Below are 18,942 nucleotides of genomic sequence, written 5' to 3' on the forward strand. Positions count from 1 at the left end.
GACGCCGGACGCCGCGGACGCCAGCAGCGTGGCCCGGGAGGGCGGGCGGGGCGCTGGCGGTGAGTGTGCGCTTTTGAGCGGCGGCGTCCCGAGCTCGCGCCTCCGCAGTAATGAGCTACGACCGCGCCATCACCGTCTTCTCGCCCGACGGCCACCTCTTCCAAGTGGAGTACGCGCAGGAGGCGGTCAAGAAGGGCTCCACCGCGGTGAGCGGGCCCGAGGCCTGCGCGGCGGGGCGCGCAGACATTGGCGCGGGGGCCGGGCGTTCTGCTAGCGGCGGGTGGCCCGGGAAGTGACGGGAACTAAATGGTAGCCGCGGGGTAAGCCGGGCCGCGGGGGGCTGTGCCGCGCTCCTTGGAGAACCAGGCGGCTTTTCCAGGCTTCCCCGTTGCGGAGCGTCTATGGGAGCGTAGCCCCCGCGCATGGGCCGGGGCCATCTTGGTGCTGTTCGCGCGGTGCGGAAGACGGAGGCCGCAGGTGCGCGCCGGGGGCAGGAGGCTGGCTAGGAGTCGGCGCCGGCAGGGACTTGAGGGATCTCTCAGCTAGGCCCAGGTGGGCGATGTGAACAAAGGGTAATTCGTCGGCCCTGCGACGGAGACAGGCTGTTTCCGGGTCCGCCTGCTCCACGGACGCTGTGTTCTGGTTCCGGTGGGCACCTCTCACCGCGCCCCAGTTTTTGTTCAGGGACCTTAGAGCCATTTGGTAAAGGAACTGCAGGTCACCTGCAAACGTCAGCAGTGAGACAGTTTTGCTTTTTGTTTCCCTCCAGTCACCTGATCTTCGGGAACACACGTGGTTTATGAGTCTTGAAGCGCTTGTATTTCCCAAGTATTTGATCATGAGATTAAAGCTCCCTATCTTTAGGGACTTAACCCATCCAAAGAACTCCAGAATGGCCAGGCTTGGAGGTGCAGGCCTGTAATTCTGGCATTTAGAAGATTGAGGCTTGAAAATCTCAAAACTACGAAGTCATCCTGGGATTCTAAAACGAGAGACCCTCCTTTCTGTTTTTGTGTGCCTGTATGCATTATTAATTTACTTTCAAATTATTTTTGTTTATGTGAATTGGTGTTTTGTCTACATGTGTATCTGCGAGGGTGTCAGATTCCCTGGAACTGGATTTGCAAATAGTTGTGTTGCCATATGGGTGATGGGAGATGAACCCTGGTCCTTTGGAAGAGCAACCAGTGCTCTTAACGGTTGTGCCATCTCCTCAGCCCCAAGTGATATGGCTAGTAAGAGATCCCTCTTTGGAAAACAAAAAAACTGTGAGGCAGGTAAGATCGCTAAATTGGTGAAGTGCTTGCTCTGCACACCTGAAGTCCTGGTTTTGGCTCCTCAGCACCCCCACCCCAATTTAAGGCAACTGCTGCATACAGTGACATCCTGGAATCCCAGCACCGAGGATGCAGGGACAGGAGGATACTCTGGGCTTGCTGGTCAGCAAGTGTAGCAGAATCTGTGAGCTCCACATCTCAAAAAGAGTTGGAGGGCTGGAGAGATGGTGCGGCCATTAAAGAGTGCAGGTCCTCTCTTTCAGGGTACTGAGTTTAGTTCCTAGCACCCAAACTGGAGGGCTCAAAACTGCCTTTGACTTTAGCGCCAGGGGATCCAGCACCTTGGGTCTCTATGCATACTCAGAAACACACAAAACCAGAGGAAAGCTAGAATCTGCAGGTGCTTGATGCATCCCTCCAGACCAGGAGCAGCGTGGCAGAGCTTCTCCCTTAGTAGGAGCTTGTGGAAGGTTCCTGGCATCTGGAGGATTGGGTCCAGGGATGCCGCCCCACATCTGTGAGATGCCACCGAATTGTGTCCTCTGTGCCTAACTGCCTTGTTCAGAGATTCCTGCATTTGCTTCTGTTTCTCTTTTGATTAAAGGCTTAAATGTCAGTGAGGCTCCCTGGGTTGATTGTGGTGTTTTGTTTGATTTGCTTTTGGTGGTGCTGGGCATGCATGGCAAGCCTAGCTTACAAGTACCATCCCCAGAACATTTTCACTTGTTCAAACAGTGGCTATTTCCTCCCTTCCACAATACCAGCAGTAAGCAGGGAGGAGTGTCTTTAACAGTGGACAGTGCTTCACACTGTAGCACACTGGCTCCTGCCAGCCTTGTGCAGTGTGAGCAGGCAGGATGGTAGACCGGGCTTCTGCACAGGGCTGTTTAGCTGCAATGCAACTGTAACCACCTCAGTGCTTTAAACACATGAGATTGGCATTCAGGTCCTGATAACTTGTCCTAGTCCATAGGAGTGGGTCTAGGTCCTCCTGGTCATGTGTCAAGTGTGATAGGCCATACTTTCTGGTGGGGCTCCCCACAAGCCTTGTGCCTGGCTAATCCCACCTCACTCTGCTGTGTCAGAGATTAACAGCTGTCCTGCTTATGTGATTCTTAAAAGTGACTTGTGTATTCTCATTTAAGGTTGGTGTTCGAGGAAGGGATATTGTTGTTCTTGGTGTCGAAAAAAAATCAGTGGCCAAGCTACAAGATGAAAGAACAGTACGGAAGATCTGTGCTTTGGACGATAATGTCTGCATGGCCTTTGCAGGTACAATTGGATCAGGGTGGCAAGTTGAGCATGGATGACTAGTTAGTTGGTGGGGATGGGCAGTTGTGATACATGTAAGTGGAGAGCCTTTAAAAGAAATGGATATGGATCTCTTTGAGTTCAAGGCTAGCCCGGTCTGCAGAGTGAAAACAGCAGTTGTTCTTGGGGGCCTCTGCTGGGGTGGGCAAGACCCGGATTCCAAGGTCTGGATTCCTAGACCTTGCTGCTATGTTAGTCTCAGCAGCAACCTTGACTAATGTTCTCCAGGTCCAGGAGCACCTGTGGCTGCAGGAGTAACAGGACCCTCCTTGCCCTAAGTGCCAGCATAACTTGATTCCCAGCTGTTCATGTATGTTCTTGTGAAAGCTTGCAGAGGCTAGTGTGCTTTGGAATGCGATAATCAGATGCTGTGATCATGTCGTTCTTGTAACTCAGTTGTAGAACCTCTCCTCTTGTCTCAGGCCTCACTGCTGATGCCAGAATAGTCATCAACAGAGCCCGGGTAGAGTGTCAGAGCCACCGGCTGACTGTGGAGGACCCAGTCACTGTGGAGTATATCACCCGCTATATTGCCAGTCTGAAGCAGGTAGGCACTTGTTCGGGCAACTACAGCACTGTTCTGCTGCATCTCCTGGCTTGGAGCTATCCTGAACTCTCTTCTCTGGAGGGGAATACAAATATTTGCCAAGCAGTTGAGAGAGGGCTGAAAGGCACCCTCCACTCTGGTAAGATGGTCGTAAACGAAACATGTATGGAGGGGACTTCTAGTTGTCTCAGTTAAAATGCATGATTTAGGGGCTAGAAAAACAGTGGTCCAGCAGTTAGGTGTATTGGCTGCTCTTTCTGAGGACTCAGGTTCAGTTCCCACAAAGTAGCTTACTGTCTGTCAGTCCATTAGCAAGAAATGCGCGCCCCCCCCCCCCCTTCTGACACCAGACACAAATGTGAAGCGCATACATCCAGGCAAATACACATACTTTTTTTTTTTAAGTGCAAAATACATTTTCAGACCTGGTGTGCCTAAGAGGAAAGGGAAATGTTGAACACTGTTCTCAAGTTTAGCATCTGAATTGTGGTTGCTTGGGGTTAGACTTAGTTTTGTCTCTTTACTAAGCAATGGTCTTGCTGTATGGCATGAACCTTATGGTTGGTGGTGTTCTTTTCCTTTCAGCGTTACACCCAGAGCAATGGGCGCAGGCCATTTGGTATCTCTGCCCTCATTGTGGGTTTTGACTTTGATGGTACCCCCAGACTCTATCAGACTGACCCCTCAGGCACATACCATGCTTGGAAGGTAAGTCTGTGTCAAAACAATAGAACTTTGGGCTTTAGGGAGGTACTGAGCTGGCGCCAGCAGATGACAACCTCTTAGCTTAGTTCTAACATGCATTGCCTATTTGTTCTGTGTGTGTATAAAAGCAAAACATTCTACATTGCTGTTTGGCATTGTATCAAAGGACAATGGGATTATAAGAGAGGGCCTAAATTGAAATCTCCCCAACTGTCTCTTGATAATGAAATAAAAGACCTTCCATTCTTGGTTAAGGATCAACACCAATTGATCTAATAGCCTTTTACAAAAAAAGGGGGGGGGGGGTAGGACCTGGGTCTGTGACAGCACCTCCCACTTATTAAGAGCCAACAGCAGCTACTGGCAAGCCAGACTGGCTCTGCTAAGACACGTCTGTTTTAGGCCAATGCCATAGGCCGGGGCGCCAAGTCTGTGCGTGAATTCCTGGAGAAGAACTACACTGATGATGCCATCGAGACAGATGATCTGACCATCAAACTAGTGATCAAGGCACTCCTAGAAGTGAGTGTACATGGGAAACCTCAGGCAGGATGTGCTTGCTCTGCCTTAAGAGTGGGCAATGGGCTGGGCGCAGGTAGTCTACACCTGTAATCCCAGCACTTGGTGGAGGCAAGGAGGTGGGCAAAGGCAGGCAGATCTCTCTTGAGTTTGTAGCCGGCCTGGTCTACAAAGTGAGTCCAGGACAGCCAAGGCTACACAGAAACCTGTGTGGAAAAGCCACATTTGCTTAAGGGGAGAACATGAGAAACAGGGCTGAGCTATGGAGTTTCTTGCTTAGGTGACAGGGCCTTTCAGAGATTTGAGTTGCTAAGTCAGGGAGTTAGGATGCAAGTGGGTGAAACCAGAGTAGCTAGAAATACAGGCATTGGGTCCTAGCAGCCATTGTTGTCTATTGAAAAGTTGCTGTACAGACTGGGTATTATACAGATTATCTTGAGTAGGCCTGACAGTGCATTTGGGGCAAAAGCTATATAGATGTTCACTCTCTTAATACGATAGGTTTGGTCATGAACCGTATTTTAGGGCTACATGAAAGCATGAACTAACTCTTTGCCTTCTTCAAGGTGGTCCAGTCAGGTGGCAAAAACATTGAACTTGCTGTCATGAGGCGGGATCAGCCCCTCAAAGTAAGTCTACTTTTGGGTGGAAGAGTTCCTACACACAAGAACTCCTACCTTACCAGTGCCAGGTTACAAGTGTGTACTAACACACTGATTTTTGCTCTATTGATGTCATCTTAGCCTACAGGGCTGAAGGCCTTGGGGGACCAGCCCCAGCTCCTGTGATGCTTCTGAAGGTTAATTTCTCATGGGGACATTTATACACTGTGGCATTGGCTCCCTCCCTGCCTGTTAGATGTGCTTCTGTGTTCGCTGTCTCTGCCTCACCTTGCCCCCAGCAGTCCTCCACAGGGCAGGTTGTAAAGATTAACCATGAATGTGCTTTCTGTGGGGCAGATTCTAAATCCTGAAGAAATTGAGAAGTATGTTGCTGAAATCGAAAAAGAAAAAGAAGAAAATGAAAAGAAGAAACAAAAGAAAGCATCTTGATGAAGTGAGCATTTGTTGGAGCAGCTTTCAGCCTGAATCATGAGCAAGCCTCGGTGTTGTGGGCCTTCTGTCTACTTGTCCGAGAGCCCAATAAACTACTACATTTTTTAACTTTTGTGATGAGAACATGCATGTCATTTGGATGCGTGCTTGCTTCACTCTACTCTATGGGTGTATGCCAAAGGGTTTGGCAGAGCCAGGGTTCTCAACACATTTCCTTTTAGACTCTCAAGTCTCCACAATAAATATAAGTATGCAGAGCCATGGCTTTGTTCAGCACCAATTTGAGGATTGGCGGTGGAGCTGGTTGAGTGCTACGTGTAACTCCTCTTGCCTTAGCATGTAAAACCTGGAGAGAGAGCTCACTGCATAGCACTTGGTGCTCTTCTAGAGGACTTGGGTTTGATTCCCAGCACTCACATGAGATGATTCACAACTGTCTTTAAACTCCAGTTCATGAATGTGATAAGCACATACTCAGTCATGCACCCATACACAAAATAAACCTCTTTAAAAAAAGCTACATGGTAAAAACCTCCATCTCCCGTTCCACCCCCAAAACAGTTCAGTACGTTTTGCTGTTCGTCATACAAGGTTAGCTGGGTGTCATTGCTGTTTTGTTTTTGCCAGAAATACACTTCCTCTTGGCTGCTAGACCAGTTCATTCTTCCATCAGCCTTAGCTTACAGCTTTCTTTATCCTGCCCCCTCCCTTTTGTTAACTCTTAGGTCAAATTTATGCCTAGCATAACATCTGTAAAAACACTAAACTCAAGTTTACTGGTTTAAGGATACATAGCTGCTTACACATATGCAGGTTCCTCCAGAGCCCATATGAAGTTGCATCCATACTAGATAGCCAGTGAGGCCCAGCCTGTCTACTTGGGCTGTTGTCACCAGGTCACTTTTCTGGTGCATCATATGGTACCTGTAAGTATCTAACTAGCTTACCAGTTCTCTAAGCCTGACTATTGCTTGCTTCTGGGTAGGCTCTGGCAAGACACATGTGACAGAGGCAATACTTGAAGGTTCAAATGTTTATTTAGTTTGCATTACCCCAACAGTAGCCCCAATGCTATGTTCTAGTCTCAGCTATGAAGTCCTACAAAAATAAACCCAAGCTTTTACAATGTGACTTCATCAATACAGAACTAACGCTTTGTAGCTATTTTGAAGGGGTTTTGGTTATCAAGGTGCTTATTTTCAACAAAATGCCCTGTCAGAGGATGCATGCTTATACAGAAAAGCTGACCCACTTACTCATGCAACAAATTTATGTCCCCACCCTCCCTCCACCACCTTTAAAATAAACACACAAGAACTATTTACAATTGAGGAAATAAGGCTAGTGACCTTAAAAAAAAAAAAGAGACTGGCTCATTTCAAAGTGGATGAGAACACTTAAGTGCAGCCAGAGGCTAACAAGGATGGGAACGTCAGGCACACCACATGAGCTCGTCTTGGATTCCTGGATTTCAACACTAAGCCTCAGCACCTGTGGAAGGCAGGCTCTATGTGAGACTCAGGCCCTTCCCACTACTTCACTCATCCTCTGTCAGCCCCCAACACTGAACACGTCACTGGTTCATTACACAACATGATCCATGAAACACCCCCCCACCCCTTCCCTGCCCCTGGCCCTCCCACCCCTTATGACTGGTTCACCCTGTGCTGGCCCTGCCTGGCTCCTGAGACTTCCCACTTTTAGCAGTTGGGGTACCAGGCCAGCAGCACCAGGGGCCAGATGGGTTGCAGAGAGAGACACATTTGGACACCACATGTGCCAAATAAAATTTGGTTCCATTTTAAGAGTCAAAGCTGTCACGAAAAAAAAAAAAAAGTTAGAAAGTGAGGATTGAGCCTTTGCCTATAGAAACCTTTTTGCAAAATACCAAAACCTTACTATTAGGCTGTGTGCAACCAAGAAGGAAATGTAGGTCAAGATACCTTCAGAGGTCACCTACAAATACTTCCCCCAAAACAAGTGGTGCTAACTCAGACCACGTCCAAGTTAGGTTAAGTCCAAAACTAAAAAGCAGTATAAGGATTTCCAGACGTGGTAAATGAGATCCACCTCTCCTGGTGAGTGTAGCATTTCCTTCTGTCCTTATTTTCAGAGCAGCACCTCTGTGCCTCTTCAGGATCCTGTGAAAACAGGGAGTGAGTGAGTCCAGCAGGTCCCTGTCACACAGTACCCCTGGATGACCAGAAAGTAGTAAAGGTAGGAAACTGTGGGCCCTCCAAACCCCACACAGCACTGTACAGATGTTTCAGCCAGACTTGTTCCACAATAATGAGCTAACAGGCTCTGATTCAATAGCCACTGGCTGCCATTCTCTCTCACAGACCACACACTTCACAAGCCCTCAGCTGACCCTCCCCATTCAGATGAAGCAGGGGCCTGGTTATGACCCCCACTGCTCCTAGGATGTGCCTGAGTTATTCTAAGGGTCAAGGTCCATGCTGTGGTGCAGTTTCTGAGACAGGCTTGGTCCCCAGCTTCTAAGCATTGTTTAGGGATGCTCACCCCACCACTTCCTATCCAAGATCCAGAAGGTTCCCCCACTCACTTGTACTGCACCTTTACACCCGGCCAGTCCCAGCTCGGTGGGAAGTGGGGTTTCGTCGTGTTGTCCCATTTCCTCTGCCTCCTCGGAATCCACCACGTGAACTACGGCCACGAAGGAACCTCCCAGACACTCCAAAGGTCTCAGTGTTCAGTTTCCTCTCTTCAGCCCATGTTGTCCGCCTAGAACTAAACCGAGAAAGTGTGGCAAAATCTGACTATAGTGGGCAACACCTGAAGTTTCTGAAATAGCACAGAAAAAGAAGAATGAGCTACTGCTACAGTTGTTAAAGAGGCAGGGGAGCATTGCCCTGGAGCTCGGACTCTAGTACTGCAGAAATCAGGCCTCTTATCACAATGGTAGACAAGTGAGTAACAGAAGAAGTCCCTAAGGACCCACACAAGAACAGCCCTTCCTGCTGACACTTGGTGACCATCCCCCAGATGCCATCTAGCTCTCTCATACCATTTTTAGCCATTGTCACCAAGAGGCTATATAGGTCAGCAAGATATCCCTGACTGGCTGTGCCCTCACTTAGAATATAGCCTACACCATCACCCTGCCTATTCTGATGCATACTCACATGCAGATCTTGGTTTCACCACTCTTCTAGCTGTTGCTGAGAGCTGGCCACACCCCTGCATGATGATACAGCTGAATCTAAGTCCTTCTCTTAGCTCGTCTCTTTCTTGCTTCAATTGCTCCCCTGATAAAGTGTGTACATGGCTCAGGCTATCCAGCTCATATCCTGCTCTTCAATGGCTGGCAGCATGCCTAGTACTCATTCAACAGGACTCCTGGGTCTGCAGGAGTCTGCATACAGTCTAGGACACAGCTCATCCACAATGCTTATACACATCACAATCACTGACTTACAATACTTGAGAGGACAGGGTGCTCAACCAATTGCCCAAGTAGCAAGGTTCTTAAGGGCTTCCCACACCAGCAGGCAGATCAGGGAAGAGAAAAAGAAAAGCAGGACGTGCAAAGACTTGACCTCAGCAAATCGTAATCAGGCTAGGTAACAGACAGAAGCTTCTGGTTCTACATCCTAGCTGGCAGAGGTAGACCCAGCTGGGACTCTTGTACCTATTATTTAGAAAAATAAGATCCCAGGACACCCATCAGAATATAAGCTTACAGCTTGACTTAATGTTAGTACATTTTAGTCATGTCCTCCCAGGACTTACAAAATAGCCATTCTTTCTACAGTGAGGCCTTTACCTTGTTTTGAGTTCAGAAGAGATGTTGTCAAAGAAGGACTTGGATTTGTCATAGTAACAGTTGGGCCCCAGAAGATCTTCCTCAGCCGGAGTCTCTTCACTCTGGGTCATCACAGCTGGGTCCTTCTCTTCCCCCTTTTCAGCTTTGTCGTCTACAAAGAGAAGGAGAGCACAAAGGTCCAAAAACAAACACTACCCAAGTGGTTTCCTGCTAGAGGCCCACTCTGCAGCTATCCTCAAGCCCAGAAAATGACCTAAACATTTCATGCCACAGTGATCCTTTCCTCTCAACTGCAAATCACAAGTTTCACAAGCCCACCCAACTTTATTCTTCAGGTTATGCAATCTGCACACTGATCAAGATCCCAACTCATTCCAGAGTGACACCAGCCCTTCTGTCTTAACCCAGTCTAAGAGCTTTCTTGGGACATAACTTTCAAATGAATCAGACCTTTAAAATTCAGTTTCTTCTTAAATTCTTTATCAAGCTCTTCTCGGTTGAATTGGGCATTTGCACTCTCAAAATCAAAGTCACCTTCAAACTTGATTGTGTTTTCCTTAACATTAGTAGGACGATTTTGCCCTCTGGAACGATTTCTTGTTCTCCGATTGCCTTTGTGGAGAAAAAAAAAACACAACGGCTGAAGTCACCAACATTTCCAGCTTGAATTCAAAGCAGCTCACAGACACACTGCAGACAAGGAGGCACAGCTCACTAAAGCACCACCTTAGCCCAGGTCCCCAGCACAGGAAAGCAAAGCATAGCCTGCTGCCATGGCTAGAACTCAGGTGGCCGTGGGTGTTACCTGACCGCCTCCGTGGAGGTCTTCTGTTCTCATCATTCACCTGCCCTTGAGTGTGTACAGGTGCCGGCTGGACTACATCTAAGGTGCAAAGGGAAAAGTGAGGCAAAGCTCCCGCAGAAGCCAGAACCCAGCCACCAAAGCACAATACCACCACCACATGCAGCCCTATGGGACTGAGGCTGCCCACAGGCCTGCTCGCAGAAGCATGTAGTTTGGGATAGGATATGCTTTAAAACATAGACCAGTGAGTACTATACTGAGAACACAGAGCACACTGCAGAGAAAAATCAGTGTTCAAGTACCGCTGGCAGTCTTGCTGCTTGGCTGAGCCTGGCGACCATTAAGCTGTGTTCCTGAGGTGACCTTGCTGGGTAACAGTTTCTTAGCATTCAAGTTATCAACAGAACTAGTTTGGACAGCCTGCTCTACCATGGGGCTCTTGCCGACTGGAGTAGATGGAAAACCAGCTCCTGAGGTGAAGAGAGAAGGAAAATTTAGCAACAGTTAGAAAGAGGTATCTCCAGCCATTTCTCCTTCTGGCTGGTACCTTAGGGGTACAATAGGGGTGACATACTGTATAGATCAAGTCTGAACCCAGGATTTACTCTCCCAGACCGCCCCATTCCCTTTGAAGATGGTCCAAGGTGACAAAGAAATCAAGTCACAGGGAGGCGCCAAAGCCAGTTCTCTAAGAGCACCAATCCTTGAACTACAATGTTAAGGAACTACAATGAAAGGAAAGTCATTGTGCTACCAACAGGTCTTCTAGTCAACCCTGAAGGTATCAACAGCCCTAAAATAAATTCAGAATTCAAGAACAGTTACTCTTCTCTTTGCTGGAGAACCACCACTCCAGCCTGGGATCTTCTACAAAATATAGTAGTCAGACTCTGAAGTTAATTCTAGAACAGCTTTATGAAAAATAGGATGAGCTGAGCAGAACGAACTACAATGAAGGTTAACAACCCACAGCTTCTCAAAGAGTAAGCTCTTTATAAGCAAGGATGAGCTCCCAGGTGCCCACTGTCAGGGACTATATCTACAGCACCACACGAAATGCAACCCCTAAACAGTAACAGTGGTGGTCCCAAAATAAATGCTGGTGGCAAACCATAAAGGGCCACCAGTACTGTCTGCTGTCCCTTGACCTGTCCCAGGTCCTTTAACTCATGGGGAACATTAACTCCTTGGGGGCTGTGTGGAACGGGACTGAGATATGAAACAGAAGTCCTGATCATGGCGAAACAAAATGAAAACACTGCTGTGGAGAAACTCTAGTGACAGGATTAGAGACACATTTCCAAGGCAGGTATCCACAAGGTCCTCTCTGACAGAAACTAAGCTGGACCACTTTCTCAGGCCTATTTCACTCAGCCAGGACCCCAAGGGACAAACAGGAAACAGCCACACAGAAGTAGCTGGTGTGTGTTGTTTCTAAATCTCTGCATGTAGGGGTGTTTTTTCTGCATGTATGTCTGTGCACTCCAGGCACACATAATATCCTTAGGCCAGAAGAGGGACAGAGACCATGTAGATGCTGGGAACCAAACTCAGGAGCATCAGGTCATCTGATGCTCCTAACCACTTAGCTATCTCTCCAGCCCCTTGTGTGCTCTTTAAAAAGCGGTATTACCCTATGGATAGATTTATGTGACTGGTCCTAAAGAAAATAAAACTATCTCCAGTCACAGCTCTGAATTACCCTAATTCAGATACAAAAAAGCCCTACAGGACTTAACCCACACATACAGAACTGATAGTATGCTATACCCCAACCCTTGGAGGCCTTTTGGACTGAGATGTGTAATGATGCCTTGAGCTGGCTACTAGCATGCATGACAACACATGTAAAACAGACATGTAGAAACATCAGCATGAGAACATCAGAAAAGTCAAGAAACCCAAAGTGCTGCTCTCTCAGCAGATAGGGGAGTAGCTGCTCTCAAGATGGCACTATTCATGCAGCCAAGCCCCTGGGGCTGCCATGCAAGCGCCCCACTTTGAATGCCCTGAACAGAGAACACGTCTCATCCAGGTTGTCTAGGAAGTCCCACAGCAGCAATCCAGAACCTTTAGGACCTAGAAAACCCCAGAGAAACAGCTTTGTATTCTCATGCAATGGCCATGGACAGGTCAAATCCTAACCCCAGGTGGAGTGAAATTAAGTGTTTTGCTGACTCTTAACCCTTTAAAAACTGTGGCATTAATAAAATCAGGCCACATGTTGAACAAAACAGAAGCAGCATCCTGATCCCTGGGCCTAGCAAATGATCTGTTCCAGCTCCTGCATCCTGATTCTGTTCACCCCTGGCTCTCATAATCTACAAGACAGCATGCAGTTAGTTCTCCAAACTGCTGTTACCCTTGGAAGTGAGCTGAGGTGGCTCTGAGGACATGTCAAGCTCTGAAACAGGCTGTGGAGATGGAGAGGAACTAGGGCTGGAAGCAGCGGCTGAGGCTGGAGGGCTTACCAACTTCTCTAAAGAAGAGAGAGAGAGAAGAGCACAGAGAAAGCACACAAATAAGTCAGGACATACTTGTCTTATGCCTAGCAAGCTTGGAAAGAGCCAAGTGACCTCTCAAATGATGATTTTTTTTTTTTTTAGAGCCAGGCTGAGAAGTCACCTGTCACACATCAGAACAGCAATCACAAGTGGCCCATAGCATTGGTTTGGAGCTTAATTAACACTCCCTGCTTCAGCTGCCTTATGCTGGAGTCTGAGCAAGGGTGAAAGGACAAGATGCAAACTATGTTCTTAGGAATGTTGGAAGCACATATGTGTACATATGTACATTCGTGTAGAAGCCATAGGTCAGCCTTGCGTGTTGCTTCCTGGGGTGTCATCCACCTTGTTTTTTAAGACAGGATCTCTCAACTGGCTTGGAACTCACTGATTAGGCTCAACCCTTGGGCTAACCAATCTCAGGGGCCTGCCTGTCTCTGCCTCCCCAGCTCTATAAGCACCCAACTCTCCATCTTTTGAACACAGCTTCAAGATCCAGGTCAAAGACTGGGCTGCTCTAACTCCCAACACACAAGTACTCTTATTCTAGGACTAGTGAACCTCAAAAGAAGCCATGCTTGAGCTCTTTCAATAGTTAATACAGGCTTATAACAGGACATAAGGTATTGATGGGCTCACAGATAGAACTCATCTGTAAGAAAGCACAGCTGCACCAGAACTTCTGATTCCAGGTGCATGTTGATTTATGTCACCTGGTGCAAAATTCAATGCTGCTGCCTTAGTCTCAGAAAACAAGTTATTAAACACTAAGGAGCTGAAGCTGCACTGGGTAATTTATCAGGCAATAGTCCAGCAGCTGTGTGACATGAAGAACTAGCCCCCTTCTCAGGGTGTATGACTCCACTATTAGGTGATCACAGGTATGAGTAGTTGAGCACACAGAATGGTCACTCACCTAGACCTAAGGAAGCGGCATACTGCTGGCTGAGCAGGGAGCTGGCTGCCAGCTGGCCATACGGTGGCATCCCTCTGAAGGGGCTGTAAGGCACATGCGGCTGGAAGGGCGAGGCAGAGGCAGAGCCCAGGGAGGACTGAACAACGAGATACACAGGTAAGAGCACTGCAACATCCTGTTACCCTTCAAGTCTCTACACACAGCATTTTCTCAGACAGGGAGAGGGTGCCAGGTCTGTCAGCCTGCACTCTTGATATGGTCGGGAGAGTTTCTGGGCATTTTCCAGTGTTGCCAAAGATGCCTTTCCCCATTTCATGACAGCTGCATGAGCTTCTTCACAAAATTAAAACCCTCTCATACCTCCCACCTGCCAACAGCAATCTGACCTTTCTACATGAGGAAACACCACCTTTAGTTGAAGGCTCCCTTGAAGAGGTATAGCTGTGAGGCCAGGAACTATTTACATATCTCCAAATGTGTCCTTCCTCTCCCGACCCAGCCTCCAGGACTATGACTGCTCATGAGGACTTGCCTGTTCATTCCCAAAGCCTCCTTTGACTTCCATGCAGCTCCTCTAGTCTCCTTGGTAGTCTCCTTGGTACTCCCTTTAGGACCCTGAGTACCTATCCACCAAGCTTTCAGCAACCTGACTTCAGTGCTTCCACGTGCCAACCCTACCTGCTCCCACCTTTCTACGTATAGCTTCACCTCAGAACCTGGAGCAGTCTGAATTGGAGAAGTCAACTAAAGTCTAAATTTACAAAAGAAAATAATCAACCCTTCCCCTAGCAATCCTGGGGTATAACCTACCAGGCAGTCAGATTTAGCTTAATACTTTCAAATTTAGAGTCCTACAACAATGGAATACACTATTAAGACAGTGAAGCAACCCTGTCACCACCGAAAAATCCGATGACACTCAACACTATGCCACTCAAGAGCTTGAGTGCTATGCTCCAGGGACTCCAGGACCAGGCAAGACCACCAGCAGCAACATCTGTAAACCACGCACAGCAAGCTACAAGTCTCTTTCCCTAGCGCCTGGCCATGCAGAACATACTACTCTGTAAAGCAAATGCTACTGCATGAATTAATACCTCTAGGAACAGAAACCATCTAAAAGAAAACCAGGCCAGTGTTCATTAGAGGGCAATTCAAGTTGAATGCTCTAGACAAACAGATGACACTAAGATCCATGTGGAAACCAGCCTCTTATAAGCCACACCCACATAGAAGCATGACACACTTACCTGAACAATAGCAGGATCCTGAGGGAGTGTATGCTGAGCTTTTGGAGGTTCACATACAGTAATATCTTTGATATCACTTCCCCGGAAAATGATGTACTCATAAATTTCCTCTCTTGGGGGAGCAGGCCTATCTGTGGGACGGTCTTCAGTACCAAAGGACCTCACTTAGGGGTTGAGAAAAAGAAGGGTTAAGTTGTTGTCCTGTGCCACGTCCACTAGATCAAGCTTCTGACACCAGAGCATCCTCTCTGACGCAGCACTCTCTTTACAATTAACAGCTACTTAATCGCTCAATTTTCAGCTGACAGTACCTATAAGGCTCCTTGTGGCAAAGATTGCAAGGAATAGTAGTAGTTCAGGAAGATGACATGAAAATGTTCAGACTCCCAAGTCTCACAAAGCTCCCTGCAGACTAGGCTGGCTTTGCAGAACCTCCCTCCTCACATCTGACTTTGCAGATGGAACCTACCGCAGTTTCATGCCTGAACCCTCATCATAAGCTGCAGCTGAGATTTTCCTAGGCAAGCACAAAAACTCTCCCTAAGCCCTGTATACACACAAAAGGCCATGGGTGGTGGAGAAACAAAGGGAAGGAGTCCCGGAATTCAGACCCCTAACGTCAGCTTCTGTGTCCAAGCTGTCCGTAAGGAAATCCTGGACCCAAGACACCCTTCTACAGGGATCTAGGAATGCTACCACATCTCTTTGGCAGGACTCCTGGATTGAGGGAGTCTGGTGGCAGGATTTAAGCAGCAAAGTCCTATCGTGGACAGGGTCCTACTCTGCGCCTGTTTTTTTCCCAACTGGGGATCTCACGTCAAGTGCAGCAGGAAGAGTTCAAGTGAATAAAAAGCCTTGAACACTGCGCTCTCCCCTGCAGCGCCGCAGTCTGGGTCCGCTGGCTTCAGACTGGCCTTGACCCTTCTGCACCCTCGAGGGTCTAACACACGCTTCTGGGGAGCAGCAAGGAAACGAGCGCCCCATTTTACGCCAAGAATGGAGACAAAGAAGCTCTGGGGCCTCAGGATGCCGCGACTAGCGCACAGACTCTGGACTTCTCTCATCAAACCAACCCCTCAAGTCGACAGGGTCGGGAGAGTTCAGAGCAGGGCAGCCGCAGCTCAACCGACGCCCCAGCTCGGCGGGAGGCTGTACCAGGACGCGGTGGGCCGTGGCTGCCGAGGGGGTTCCAGGAGAACGCAAAGGACCTGTGCCCCCGCCTTGGCGCGCGTCTCGCCCCGCAGGTGGGGAGGTCCGCGGCTTCAAAGCCGCCCCGCCCCCCGACACCTGCAGGACCGTGGTCCGCGCCTCCCTCAGCCCCCGCCGAAGCCAGGAACACCATTGTGCCGGCAGGCGCGGGGCGGCGGAGCTGTTGGGGCGGCGGTTGGGCGCGCGGCGGCGGCGGGCCGCTACCTTTGGCGAGCGCCACGGTGGAATTGTCGGTGTCGATGGTGTAGAGGATGCCCTCGTAGCGGATCTGTGCCTTGGAGATGAGGCTGATCTTGCTGCCCAGATACGGGGTACCGGACGAGCCGCTCATGGCGGCGGCCGGGGCGCGCCGGGCGCGGGGGACCAGCGCCGGGCCCCGCCCGCTCCGCCGCCGCGCGGTCGCCTGGCCGCCCACTCCTGCGCAGCTTCGAGCCGCCGCCGCCGTCGAGGCGCCTCCAGCCGCGCCTAGGGGCCTGCGGGCCACGAGCGAGCAGGAGAAGGAGCAGAGCGAGGCGCGTAGCCTAAGTCTGAGGGGAGCGGGGGAGGAGCGCCGCCGCAGCCACATCCGGGGCCTCCCGCCACCTCGCGCCGCCCCCGCACGCTCGTAGCCCATTGGCTAGTCTCGCCCGGCTCCCTTTAAATATGGCCGCGCCGCCGGCAGTGGGCGGACCCGCGCCTGCGCAGCTGGGAGTTGCCGGCCAGGGACCTGCCCCTGGGGCTCTTCCCAGGCGGTTCCCGGCGGGCCCAGCGCACGGCTTTGGGGCATGAGACTGAGAGGGCGGGGCGGAGCGCGCGTGCGCGGGGCAGGCGGGCAGCTACTGTTTGCAAACTCGGGGGCGGATCTGGGGCTGGCCCTGGAGGAGCGCCAGGCTCCTCCCTCCGCGCGTGCCGGCGTCACCCTTCGGGCACCGGTGTTAATGGGCAGAAGACTTCTGTCTCCGTTTCCTGTTTGCCGGAGCCGGACCCCGACAGTTAGCCAGCGCTGGGCCAGGTGCGTCCTGAGTCCCGCCCGGGCCCTGGACCAAGGAACCGGCTGGCGGGTGCTGCTCAGTACTGCCGGGTTCCCGGCGGCCGCCCCCTAAATAGAAAGTGCAGGAGGAGCCCTGCGCTCTTCCCAGCCTTGCGGCGCTGAGGAAGTCCTAAAAATAAGCCCTGAATGGTTTAGGTAGCTCCCACCCGCGTTGGCCACCAGCCAAGCCAGCACGCAGCCTCAGACTGCGGCCTGAAGCCATGCCCGCAGCTATGAAGTTGGGAGACTCCCTAAATCATTCCCTATTCTTGTCTTGCTGGCTCCGTGTCATGCATGATTGATAATTTTATATTCTCGTGAGCGCATATTTATTTACAGTTAGCCTCTTCCATCAGATTAGGGTCCAAAATTGAGTACTATGGAAAGTTTGGTAGGTGGTGATCAGTATTTTATAAAAGTGAAATAGAATGAAAGAGGAGATAAGGAAATGTCCCTTATAGCGAAAATGTTTTTTAAATGTGAGACATAAAATATCTTTTTGACTGTGGTGACATCAATTTACCACCACCACCACCGGTGGGTGCTGAGAGTAGTTGTCAACATTTGCAATTTTTAATATTTCCTTTTTTTAAAACTTGGGGTGCGTGTGTACGCAATGCATATGTCAGAACGTGTAGAAGTCAGAGGACAACTTTAAGTTCTCCACCACATGGGTCCTGGAAATGGGGACTCAGGTGGTCATTAGCAGCAAGTGCTGTTACCCGAGCCATCTTACGGACCCTGATTTTCCTTTCAGTTGCAGTTTTTGTTGTGATGGGGCCCATGCTCTTAGCTCAGGTTGGCCTGGAACTCACTAGAGGCAGATCAGACTGGCCTCTAACCTCCTGCCTCAGCCTTCCAAAGTGCCAAAATTTTGAGAATGAGCCACCACACTAGACACGGTAGTGGGCTGATTTCCCCCAGTTTCCAGAGGCAGAAACAAGCGAAGTATGTGAGTATGGAGAGTCTTTTGAGATACTAGTCTAGGCCTTAAACGTCGTAGCTATTCTTCCACACTGCCCCTTCCTTTGTAAGACTCACTGAGTAACAGCGCTCACCAGCACAGAGCAGCACAGAAAGAAGAGAAGGCAGGAAAGTCCGATCAACCACAAATCAGCTACACTCTCCACAGCTGCTTCTTGACTCCTGGGAAATTGTGCTCAGGAAAACTGAGGCAGCCCTGCTGGGGAGAGGTTTCCTCATCCCGCCTCTCACCACAGCATGGCCTTGCTCACTCAGATGTCCGCATTGTACTTGATGAGGTGGATGGAGGGACCTGTGAGCACCTCAGTGACCTGGCTGTTGATCCCGCTGTGCAGCTGAGGCTCTCCTTCCCCCTACCTTTCAGCCAGGGAACTCAAGGTCACAGAGTCACGAGCTTTGAGCTTCGAGTGGAGTGTCGGAGGTGTATGCATTCCTCAGTTAACAGAGGTTGATTTTGTCTTCCTGAGCCCTACCACCTGAAATGGGGAAGGGGGAGTTCAGCCCCCAGTGGCCTCAAAGTGCCTGCCAGGTTCCTGCATTTGCAACTGGGTGGTTCCCTGAGGACACTAGACACAGTGTGAACGCCCACACAGGGTAGAGGCTAAAAATACACAGTGCCCAGGTCCAGGAATACAGGCTCTGTCATTCATTTCTGGTGTCCTGCCCAGTACCAGGAATGGAGGGTACTTGGACAGGCCCAAGAAGGGGAGCAGCTGTGCTAGACTGAAATTTGACCAAGGTATCCACTGGTGAAGGGTTTTGTTTCCTGGCTGGAACATCTGCCCGGTACCCCAAGTGTACAGGTCTGGAGAGCCTAGTGAGCCTACCCATTTGATAATCACTGAGCCAGTGAGTGGAGAGATGTAGAAAAAGAAGCCAGGGCTTCTGAGAAACTGACTTGCCGGATTCCCCATCTCCGTGTCTTCTTTTTCCCAAATGGTGATTCAGTTGCTCTGTTCATCTTACTGGTATGCTAGAAGTCTCCAGAAGATAATGGCTGCATGAGGCTTTGAAAGTGGCTAGGCTGGATGTGTGAAGAACCCGAGACGTGGCTGCAGAAATCT

The 18,942-nt window shown here is 49.8% G+C and overlaps 2 protein-coding genes across 5 annotated transcripts; one reads left to right on the forward strand and one right to left on the reverse strand.

Moving 5' to 3' along the window:
- The first annotated feature begins 19 nt into the window (after nt 1-19).
- Nucleotides 20-5,526, forward strand: Psma7 (proteasome 20S subunit alpha 7). Its single transcript, XM_055596195.1, has 7 exons — nt 20-206; nt 2,423-2,549; nt 3,011-3,135; nt 3,721-3,843; nt 4,243-4,362; nt 4,926-4,988; nt 5,319-5,526. The coding sequence occupies exons 1-7, from the start codon at nt 111-113 to the stop codon at nt 5,409-5,411; spliced, it is 747 nt and encodes a 248-aa protein (XP_055452170.1). The 5' UTR covers nt 20-110; the 3' UTR covers nt 5,412-5,526.
- Nucleotides 5,527-6,432: 906 nt separating this feature from the next.
- Nucleotides 6,433-16,433, reverse strand: Lsm14b (LSM family member 14B). 4 transcript variants are annotated; one of them, XM_055596207.1, is made up of 10 exons: nt 16,090-16,433; nt 14,677-14,840; nt 13,427-13,562; nt 12,369-12,485; nt 10,309-10,476; nt 10,007-10,084; nt 9,652-9,813; nt 9,202-9,352; nt 7,981-8,165; nt 6,433-7,555 (listed from the first exon to the last, which is right to left on the reverse strand). In XM_055596207.1, exons 1-9 carry the CDS (start codon nt 16,214-16,216, stop codon nt 7,994-7,996), a joined length of 1,275 nt encoding a protein of 424 aa, XP_055452182.1. In that variant the 5' UTR covers nt 16,217-16,433; the 3' UTR covers nt 6,433-7,555; nt 7,981-7,993. The 4 variants fall into 4 exon arrangements, with proteins under 4 accessions (XP_055452182.1, XP_055452184.1, XP_055452183.1 ...); XM_055596209.1 differs by lacking the exon at nt 12,369-12,485 and having other exon boundaries at nt 16,090-16,432; XM_055596208.1 differs by lacking the exon at nt 10,007-10,084 and having other exon boundaries at nt 16,090-16,431.
- Nucleotides 16,434-18,942: the final 2,509 nt, after the last annotated feature.

This window comes from Psammomys obesus, unplaced genomic scaffold (genome assembly GCF_907164565.1).
Source record: "Psammomys obesus unplaced genomic scaffold, mPsaObe1.curated_primary_1811, whole genome shotgun sequence".
NCBI classification, from domain to species: domain Eukaryota; kingdom Metazoa; phylum Chordata; class Mammalia; order Rodentia; family Muridae; genus Psammomys; species Psammomys obesus.